This window comes from Halyomorpha halys, unplaced genomic scaffold (assembly GCF_000696795.3).
Source record: "Halyomorpha halys isolate HHAL.00 unplaced genomic scaffold, Hhal_1.1 Scaffold91.1, whole genome shotgun sequence".
In the NCBI taxonomy this organism is placed as follows: Eukaryota; Metazoa; Arthropoda; class Insecta; order Hemiptera; family Pentatomidae; genus Halyomorpha; species Halyomorpha halys.
This window is the reverse complement of record NW_027110755.1, coordinates 847,115-858,397: the sequence shown is the minus strand read 5'-3', so window position 1 is coordinate 858,397 and position 11,283 is coordinate 847,115. Positions and strand designations below refer to the sequence as shown.

At 27.8% G+C, this 11,283-nt stretch overlaps 2 protein-coding genes across 2 annotated transcripts; one reads left to right on the top strand and one right to left on the bottom strand.

Moving 5' to 3' along the window:
• The first annotated feature begins 240 nt into the window (after positions 1 to 240).
• Positions 241 to 3,849, top strand: Svip (small VCP interacting protein). Its single transcript, XM_014415074.3, has 3 exons — positions 241 to 474; positions 586 to 756; positions 3,066 to 3,849. The coding sequence occupies exons 1-3, from the start codon at positions 415 to 417 to the stop codon at positions 3,078 to 3,080; spliced, it is 246 nt and encodes an 81-aa protein (XP_014270560.1). The 5' UTR covers positions 241 to 414; the 3' UTR covers positions 3,081 to 3,849.
• A 357-nt stretch (positions 3,850 to 4,206) lies between these two features.
• On the bottom strand, positions 4,207 to 10,407 carry pasi1 (pasiflora 1). The gene is made up of 6 exons (XM_014415070.3): positions 10,106 to 10,407; positions 9,942 to 10,035; positions 9,749 to 9,848; positions 7,646 to 7,833; positions 7,468 to 7,518; positions 4,207 to 6,447 (listed from the first exon to the last, which is right to left on the bottom strand). Exons 2-6 carry the CDS (start codon positions 10,026 to 10,028, stop codon positions 6,364 to 6,366), a joined length of 510 nt encoding a protein of 169 aa, XP_014270556.1. The 5' UTR covers positions 10,029 to 10,035; positions 10,106 to 10,407; the 3' UTR covers positions 4,207 to 6,363.
• Positions 10,408 to 11,283: the final 876 nt, after the last annotated feature.

The window sequence follows — 11,283 nt, the reverse complement described above, 5'->3', positions numbered from 1 at the left end:
ATCAAAAATGAATGGCTAGCAATACAAAACTTTTTTTAGAAGAATCACATGAACATTTAATTAATAAATGAAATTTCTCGTTGTAATAATAACTCTTTCAAATTTGAACCTCTTCGTAATTTCTTTGTTTTAGTAGAAAAGTTACCATAGTAAGCATAATCCGTGAAACCCCTACAAAAAAATCATATATAACTGAATTAAGTGTTTTCTATGACTTTGGCTGGGTAACACTGAAACCTGTAGTTATAACCTTATTCTGTCTACATACCAATCAAAACAAACTACAGGTTTTATGTAACTGATCTTAAAACGATTTGACACACCTATTTAAAAACGACTTAATGTTTCACTAATTCTAAAGTCACCTTGTATTTTCAACTTTATTGAATAAATAGTGCTTTCAATTACTTAATAATGGGTATCTTCATATCTTGTTGCAAAGGTACATCAGAAGAACTCATTACTCCTGATAAGGTAATTCATTTAATCACATTGTTTATTTTATAGTTATTAACTTATTGTTTCTGTTATAATTTCATAAGCATACAGTTAATTACTAATCCTTGTTTACTTGGATGATATCAGGAAACTAGAAGGCGTCAGCTCGCAGAAGCTGCAGAGCGCAGATTACAAGAAAATCAAAACCGTGGAATCAAAGACCCAGACAGGGTAAGAAGGATGGAGAAAAAGGCTGAACAACTTGAAAAATATGAACGGGAAAGTGCTATGAAGGGACCCGGAGAAGCCCCACTCCGTGTAAGTTTATATTCCATCAGATTATTATATTTGTTAGTAAAATTAAATAATATACTTTAACAGCATCTTTTGCTTATTGTAATTACCTGAGTAAAATAACTCAAAGTTAAATTACTCATTACTTAAATCATTTCTTAATATTAAATCTTTGCTTCTTAAAGCAATGCTTACATTTATTTCGTGTATGTCTTAGTATTCCACAATGCCAGATGGTACTGACAAGAATACATATGTTCTAATATTGGGTATTATCATCTTTAATTAGTATAACTGTAACTTATTCAGTCAACAGTCCACATTCTTAGTTAAAATTATTAAATCAATCTAGAAAAAACAATTATTTTAAAACATAATTACTTTCTTTACCTAAATTTTTATTAACTTGCTCATCTTATCAAAACTAGAATTAAATGCTTATAAATTGTCTATAGTGTGATTATATAGTGGACTTTAGTATTTTAAAGTATTATTTTCATTCAGTATGTTATTTTAAATTTACTATAGTTTAATGCAGTTATGGTATTTATCTTCTATCATCTAATTCAGAAATGGGGTGCTTACTATTATTTAATAATAAAATAAAATTTAGCTAAGTTCCTTTAGATATAGTCTGTGTACATAGTGCCAGGAAAACGTGAATCATAACATCAACATAAGATTACTCATTGTGGAATAAGAAATTTATTAGAGTAATTTGTCAGTCATTATTTCAAAAATTATATGTACTGTTTTAACTAATTAAAAGAAAATCATCACCTTTGGAAAGAAACTTGAATTGTAAATGAACAATTGCATTTTTTTTCTTAACTAATATGCCATAATTCACAGATTTTAATAGATTCATGATAGTAAATGTAAATTTTATAAAATTATACTGTTTAAAACAGAAAATTTATTAGTTATAAAAAGAGCAGAAATGATATCCAAACCATTTATGATGACTGAGGTGGGAAAATTTTTAAATTGTAGTGTGAAATTGTATCTAAAAGTGAAATTTTTCTCTTGTCTAGAATATTTGTTGATATATCGTGGTCCTATTCTGTCCAGGTTCGATCTTCCCTACCTCAAGATTTTGCACAGAAAAGACCTTTTGAGAAATTAAAAGGTCTCTGTGCAAAAATTACAAAAGGTACTTCTGTCTTAGGTTAGAACATCCTCCTGTATACTCAGAAATGCTCCCCATGTTTAGAACTGATAGGTTTTGAAATTTATGCTGCTACAGCATGGTGCTATGAATGTTCACCTCACCGATCAAATATGAATTATCGGCTCTAGGGATTAGGAGCTCATTGTTTGGGATACAATGCATCCAATGTAGATGGTTCAAAGCATCATGTAGCTGCAGTTTTAGACACAAATTAAGTGTCCTCCTATTCTATTTGTTTCTCAAATGTAACCTATATATTTTAATATTTTTTTTATTACCCAATACTTGTTTAATATGCAGAGCTGTAAATACTTTTGGGCAAGTATTAGAGTAAAACAGAATATTTTAGAAAAGCTGTATTTCCTCATGGTCCTGTCTTCTGTAAGTTCATGGACAGAGGCATGAGAGTTTCGAGGTAGTACTAATATTTATGCAAGTATGGTATTGCCCAAGGAAGGTAATTGTTTAGCCTATCGATTGATTTTTTAGTGCATGGCTCAATTAGTTTTCAAGTTTGAAGACTCAAATTACTTACTGATAGATGTAATCTTTAGAAAGAACTTGAGCTCAAAATACTGTTGTTGCTTCATGGTCAGGTTGAACTGCTTTCATTTAGGTTTATTTTCTTCACTAATAAAGTAGCTGTTACTTTTTAGCCAACAGTCTATTTCTATTAAAGTTTTCAGGAGGTCACCGCCATTTTTTTTTTCAGCATGATTGGAGTGTTATCTTCTTTTTTTCTTAAAACTTACATTTAAAAATAATGGCCCATATCTGATTTGATTAATCTTCCTATTTCTAAAATATTATGAGGCAATAAACAACAAAGACTATTAATATACTTCTTTACAATTGAGGAACGAAGTTGTGTGAATACTTGTAACAATCTCGATAATTGTTTATCACATAAAGTCAGTCATTACACCACTATATGTCAGTATTTATAGTGATGTATATATCACTGTTATGTTAACTTATTGTGATAAATAATGATTTTGATTCACAACAGCAAATTTGTAATCATGTCCCCTGACTTTTCCACATCTGGTAGATACTCTGCATGGTTATTTTACATTTATAAAAAAATAAATAATGTTATTTATAATTATATAGACAGTTTTAATTTTTTTAGTTGTATTTATCAGTAAAATTTATTTTTCAGTGGCAGATGAATTGAAACTATTGAGCTTTTTCATTGTGTCACATGGCAAAGAAATCTGTGATGGGATATATTATTCACTTTTTCAACGTGCATGCATTTTATCTATTTTGATGTGATATCTGAAGTTGGCGATTATCTATGAGTCAATTTACCTTATTGCAAACATTTTAACTTTTTCCTTTCCTGAATGTACTGCTTTAATGCAAATATATATTTTGTATATACTACTTATATTATATAATTATCAAAAATGGTTTTTAATCGAGATGTTGAATTTAAAGACTTGTTGTATTATTGAAATGCTAGTCCATAAGTTTGAAAAATTGTATCACATAAGCCTGATTGTAATTTGTACACATGAGGTTTGTTTTAAATTTTTAGAAATAGTATAGTGAATGTTATTTTTTAAGGTGGTTAAATAACTAAGTTTTATAAATGTTGTGAAATTTGTGGCAAAAATTATATTTGTTATAAATTTTAGTCTTGTAATAATTGGAGACCAAACTAAAAAAACATACTAATTTATAATATAAAACATGTTTGTCTAATTATTCTCAATTGAAGACTGGAACTAGAGCTATGTGCAATACTTTAAATTTTCTGAAAATAATTTTTCCACTCTACCGACCCTCATCATTAGCAAATGTTTTTGAACGTGTATTGAACCAATTCAAAAGTTTTCTAACATTTGAAGCATTTGATATGTCATTATTATAAATGGTTAACTATTTCTAGTCTTCAATCAAGCTACTTTTTCTATTACAAATTAATATCATACTATAAATGTAGGCAAAATGATGTCTCCTATTAAATGTACATAATGGTACAATAATGTATAATGAAGTGCATTTACACCATCTAAGGTATGCTCATTTTCACTTGACCATGCATGATCCATGTGAATGGAATAAACTGTTCCTTTAAAATATATTAATTATTGTTTATAAATAGTTATATTAATTTTGCACCAACACAACTATATTGTTTTTATTGTGATTCTCTATTATTGTTATCCTGTAAAAATATTTAACTAATGAAAATCTTAGTTAAAAGGATCTGTTATTGTTAGGAATTTTATTTAAAGAAATATGTTTTATGTTTTTAAGAATATATTTTTATTGTAATCTATAAAAAAATGTTATAAATATAAAACAAATTAACTGTATATTTGTAAAAATATGTCATTAAAAATAAAAATACAAAAACAAAACAATAAAGTTACTTAAATTTCAAATGTAATACATTTCTTAAAATATAATTTGATACAACAAAAATTTCGGTTTGTATGAGTACAGAAAAATACTTAAAAATAAATAATAGTTGAAGATAAACAAATGAAGATCAGTTTACAAACAAAAGTACAGTGGGTTAAAAAATCATTAGTACACCTCATTTTACATCCCTTGTTCGAAACGTATTCCTAACTAGACAAACAATCATGTTTCGAAACAATCCTGATTAGAAGTACGTTTCTATTTTACTCTTCAGAATAGATCCCTTTTAGACTGGAAACTGTTATACATAGGAATAAAACATGATAATCCTATGATACAAAATGTAGCTTCAGGTTGTAATTATATGTAAATATTTATACCAAACATAAAACAATTAAATATAATAAGGTTTATTGAATTTCAGATTTTTGTAAGGTTTTGTTCAGAGGGATAAATTTATTCCTTGGTGAAGAATCATAGTTGGTCATGTCTATACTAATGGGATGTCTGGACCAAAAAGAAATAGGTCTAAATTCCTATACTTCCCAACTAGGATACTTAAAAATTTTCCATAGCAATGGATGTCAGATAGGAGGTTTCCCTATAACAAAAATTCCTAATAAATAATAAAAAGTTCAAACAAGATAAATAGTTTACCAACAATAAACATCCACTCTGTAAAATGTTCCATATTTGTTTTTTGTCATTTACTTTTAAATGTTTCAGACAAAAAGTATATAGATTTTTAACCCATTGTACCTTCATAAGGAAGTGTTAGTTCTTGAAATTCAATAAACAATACTATCCAGTCAGAATATCGACATTGATAACATCAAAACTAACTTTTAAAAGTTTAGGCATCTTACTAAAAACGATATGAAGTTTAACTTCTATAACTGGGTGGGCATTTAAGTATTACAGTATAAAAGAATAAAACAAATTTTAAAATCACTTGGTGATATAAATATAATGTATTTAATACTAAAAAAATAGCAGATCTATAATTGTAACATATTAAAATAAAATTTATTTTGGAGCCAGAGAAACTAAAATTAGTGTTGGGAGCTATAAAAATTCATTTTCATACAAAACAAGCAATTTAATTTTATGAATAAAACAGGTACCCAGAGTTAAATTGAAATTTAAGATGGCAATTTTTTAAAAGGTTATTCTCAAGCAAAGCCTCCTAAATAAGTAATAATATTGTAACTCATAAATTATCATTTGTATTTCTAAAATTAACAGTAATTGGTTATTATTAAACTATAAATTTCATTACATATTGGTGATTGAATGCAACTCAGACTTTTAATAATATTTTTATTATATAGAATTATATTTTATACAAATCAAATTTTTTTTTTAGTTCTTTTTAAAGTTCTATAAGAGGCTGGTTAAAAAAATCAATATAAATATAAAAGTTATCATTAAAAGTAATACAAAAATATAAAAAGAGCAAGCTGCAAATAACTTTAGTCAAAAGATCATAAATTTTCATTAGGATGGTTAGAAACATTCTCTTTATAAGAATGTTAGAAGTTAATAAAGTTATTTATTTTTGTCAGGAAATTTTGGTAATTATTCTCATATAAGAGAGCCTCAAACCTTAAAACAAAGGAACATATGCGAAAGGCTGATGGTTGGGAGAAAGTACAATCCCAACTATTATATATTTTAAGTAGACCATTAATATTAGTTTTGTACCCCCTATCCTCTACAAGGTAGTTATAATGAGTCCCCACTCTCCTTCTAAATTTGATGTTTCCTCACACAAATAAGCAACAAAATTATGAACATTAAAATGAAACAATAATATAACTTGGCAACTTTGAATAATAGAATCTCATTCTTCACATACACATGACTTCTTAAAGGACGGAATGTTTCAGTCTTCATAAGGCTTTAAACTTCTAGTTTTGTGTTTTGTTGTTAAACTAAAAAACTATAACTTATCAACAATTAGTAGAAGTAGTTTTTAAATAAACTATAATACTAAAATGTTTCAATATCTAGAACCATACAATAAAAAAATATAGTACTTTTTACAATTAACTATAGTGAGATATTTTTCAAATGCAGATGGTTCAAGGGTACAACAATTCTATGTTTGGTGTCTGCATCTCGTAAATGATTTCATATTGAGAGTAGACACACAACCAACAATAAATCTGAAAAAACAAAAATAAATGTAATACAGAAAAATCGGTTCAACAACCAATAATACATGGAATAATAGAATACAATATTAAATTTGCATATAAGAAAAAAATAATTTTTATCAGAACCATAATTCAATTTGCTTGAAAATAATTAGGGCGGCATGAAATGAAGTAGAGGAGTATGTTATTTTCAGATAAATCATATCATACCAGACATAAAAGGAAAAGTTCAAGAATCGAACAGAGCATTATATAACAGAAAAATATGAATATTTTTAATATTATAATCCATTTGCATTAATGTCTAGAACCCTAGATAATGTGATAAGGTGTGTCATATCAATGCTGCAAATAGATATTTCTATGGTTTTTCTGGATTTATAACTAGTATAATCTAAATAAAAAATTGTAGTCCCACTACAACCTTTTGTTGAATTGAGTACATAACCCACCTTTTACTACAGACATTTATACCACATCACTCAAATACAAAGATTACTTTTTTAAGGATGTTGAGATTAAGCAACTGATAACAATCCAAGTTGTACGATTGTGTTCACATCGATAAGTACATTAATAATAATTTTCCGGATGCTGCATCATTTAACACTGTACTGCAGCTGGCATATCTGCATGAAGGGAAGAAACAGTGATACTAGATTAGCACTGTTTGTGTGAAGTATGGTAGATTAAAAGGATTATTACTTTTCATTGGGCATAACTAGTAATAATGATGATACACCTTTAAATAAATAAATTAGTTTGATTACAATAAAATATAAAATTAAAAAAAAAAAAAGATATATACATTACTAAGACCACATTTTTACAACTAAATCATAATAAATAAAGATTTAATTACATGGAAAAAACAAAATGTCCGCCCATAAAAAAACAACACTAACTATATACAATAAATAATGATAATAACTAAATATCAAAAAGTAAACTACAAACTCCTTTCAAAATTTAAAATTTTAAAAATTACTATGAGCTTGACAAATAGAATTTCCTTTATAAATAACTTACATTGTATCCCATCCACAGCCAATTTAACATAGCAGGAATAACTGCATCTAACTAAAATCAAAGAAAAAAAATAGATTAGTTATAATAAAAAAATAAATAAGGATGTACAAAAAGTTTATCTTTTCAAAATCAATTACAGCCAAATTGACATGAATAATAATTTTATTATCATACTTACATAAATGTAATAGCCATAGAGTAGCCAGATGCCAAACAATGCTTGGAACACGATAGCCACCAGCATGTGTACTAACCAAGGAAGGAGTAATCCACGAAGGAGATGGTGTATTCCAAATAACATTGAGATTGATGATAATATGAACAACAAGAAATATATGATAAACACTGAACCCCACAGCTGCATAGCTAAACAGAACATAGAAAATAACGATATTATTAAAAATATAAAAGTATATGTATATAATATAAAAATATGGTAAGAATTAAAAAAAAAAAAGTTTTCAATATTTTACTTATTTTCAAGCAATAAGTAGTTTCAGATAAGTTTTTACAATTGAGGAAAAACAACAAATTTATTTTTATATTATCTGTTTAATAGTTGATACTATAAATATGTTTTTTGTAACCTGGGTGGAAAATTTGGCATTTCATATATATTTATTTACTACTTTTGGTGTTATTCTTGGCCAACTCCTGGACCATCTTCAAAAATAAAGAAAATTTGACACATAAGAAAGTAAAAAGTAGAACGAAATAATGAAATGAAGCAAAACTAAAAATTTAACAAACAAAACTTAAAATTAAAAAAAATTGTTGTTGTAATTAATAATTAAAGTAATGAAATAAAATAAATGAATATTCAATAAAGACAAATTTAATAGCACGGAGTAAGAATGTGACAATTAGAATATTAAGCAAAATGCTCATTTGTTTCTTTATGATATTATTTATTGTATTCGATTGTTTATCATAATTTTAATAATATAGAATATAAATAACGTAAAACATTAAGGAAATTTGCAGGATTTGTTAAAACTAGTCTACTAACCAATTTTAATTATTTGGGTTCTCACATTCTTCCCCCTTTTCCCTTCTCCCTCATATTCACCATTCAATTCATAAATAACTAAAATGGTGAATAAATAGTTGCAATTCTTCATAAATAATGAAGAAGCTTTTTTAAAGTTTATATTTAAAAATTTAACAATCCGTATGATGACCATACACTTAGACTAATTATTAAGAAGAACCCATAATCCCAATATAATCTCCATATCACTAATTTATAATTTGATCAAGGGTGCTGTCATAATAATAAAAATACAGAATAGTAATCTCTATCTTACTAGTAAATTGAAGATATAACTCAATCAGTGAGTCATCCTGAATCAAGAAAACAAATATTATCAAAAAAGTATAGGTTCGTTCCAAGAAATGTAATGACCTCACAACACCTACTGCTGGCCTATATTTTACTAGGGTCTTGAACCACTTTGTAAAAAAATTATGATTTCATGATGCTATAGCTCAAAAACAAACAATCTATCTTCTCATATCCTAAAATAGATGGTAAAATTCAACAACTTGTTTTAGTTGAATATTTTTATTATTATGGCATTTCTTGCCTACTATAAGTAATAACATACCAATGTATTGTAGATTTTTGTCTTCTTTTGTTGTAACCATTATACATCATGTAATCAATTAACTGTAAATACTTAATTATACAGAATGCAAAACTTTGAATTCATTTCTGCTTAATGGCTAAATAGCAAATTACATAAATTCATATTTGAGATAAATAAATGTTAGCCTATGATAATCACATCCTATCTAGAAACAATAAGGGATTTCTCAAGCAATCAAGAGCAATTAAAGGATCCACTCGGACATTTTCTTATCGTACTAAAAAAAGATAGTGAAAATTCACAAGGTAAGGAAAAGGAGGCAAAATTTTCATTACCCATCTGAGAACTTAAAATTAATAACAATAAATTAACAGTACTAAAATGAATCTCACATAACTTTCATAATAGAACAGTCTTATATTATTCATCACCCTTATTAAAACTATATGAATGTATTATGGTGTAAAATGTAAAGAATTTCTTTTAAAAAACCCAACAAAAGAGACTAGCTTCTTCTGATTCCATAAAGGATGATAATAATATTAAAAAAATAAATAAATAAAGGAATTAATGTTAAAATAAAACTGAATAAACAAAATAACTTAATAGGTTGTTTAGTTTTTAATTCTATAATTATTGAAGAATAAAAGAATAATGTTAGAACTAATACTCCAATAAATTATAGGGCTTACATCCTCGGACATCAGTTTCAAACAGCGGCAGATAAAGTTGGGTGGAGTCTCCACCACACATCATGTAAATTGTAAATGTCATGAGTATGATACTGACAGCCTGAAATTAAAAAATAAGTTTACATTAAAGAAGTACCTGTCCCCTAGAGGCTATATGGTAGGAAATAAACAGATTATTAATTAGAAAACTTACAATGGTATAAACAGCACAACATCGGCTGCCAGATTTGACATCATTATTCCATATAAATGGGGTCCAACACGTTCGTAAGGCAACCATGGTTAGTCTAGGATAAAATTATATTAGGTAAAGAATAACATCACTAACTATAACCTAGATATTATGGGACTCTTTACCTTTAAATCAACCACTACAATGAAACAGGCTATAAAAAGTAATTATCACTAAGACTTTCACAGATAACACAGAAAAACAATTAATATTCACATTCACCACATACTACATCACACCTAAAACCGTTGACACATTCGAACCAGTAAACAAGACACACATCCACGCCCCTCTAAATTCATTTGCTTGAGGTTCCGTGTATCTGTTAATTCGTTAGGCGAGTATAACTACAGATAGCGCCACGGCATAGATTCCACGGTGACGGTTGTACTATCAGGATTTGCTTGATAGTTGGTGTACTTTCACCTACCTGCTTAGGCGTAACAATCTGACTGTCACTACCACAGTTCCCGTGAACTTCTCTGGTTTCAGGGACCCATACTATCAGTTGGAAAAACAGTCATTCAAACGTCATACTGATTTAATTACGAAGACCGTTACACTATCAAATGGACTGGTCTTTACGTTTGTAGGAGATACTGAATCTTTTAAGATTGGAGAAGTTTGTCGGGGGGTGCGGTCACTAAAGAACAACATAAATAAACAAAACCATATTTATTTATTTTATGCCGACGTTTCGACCTGAGTTTCAGGTCTTCATCAGGGGTTGTGGCGTAGAAGGTAGGCATTTAACTGCCTGATCAGTTAACACCTTCTACGCCACAACCCCTGATGAAGACCTGAAACTCAGGTCGAAACGTCGCCTTAAAATAAATAAATATGGTTTTGTTTATTTATGTTGTTCTTTGCTGACCGCACCCCCCAACAAACTTCTCCAATCATTAATCTACGGTCAACTATCTACACCTCATTATGAATCTTTTAAGATTTGAATGATTGAATTTCAAGCTATTCTCAGTAATCTTTCAGTATTACCTCTACATGATCAATCTGAACTTCTATCTTTGGTTTTACCAGATATTTATATTTTTCAGAACTAGTTTATTGATAAAAGAAAAGAATAATTTTAGATCTTCGATTTATCTTTATTTTTTATTTATTTATTTTTTTTTTTGTAAATCGTCATTAGAGATAAGATTTCGGTAGAATCACTCGGAGGAACCTCCCTACTTTATCCTTTATTGCTATTTTTTCCTCTCCCAATAATTTGAAAAACCCAAAAAACGGGAAATTCAAAATTTGAAAACCTACTTCTAGCTACTATAAAACTTTTATTCAAATG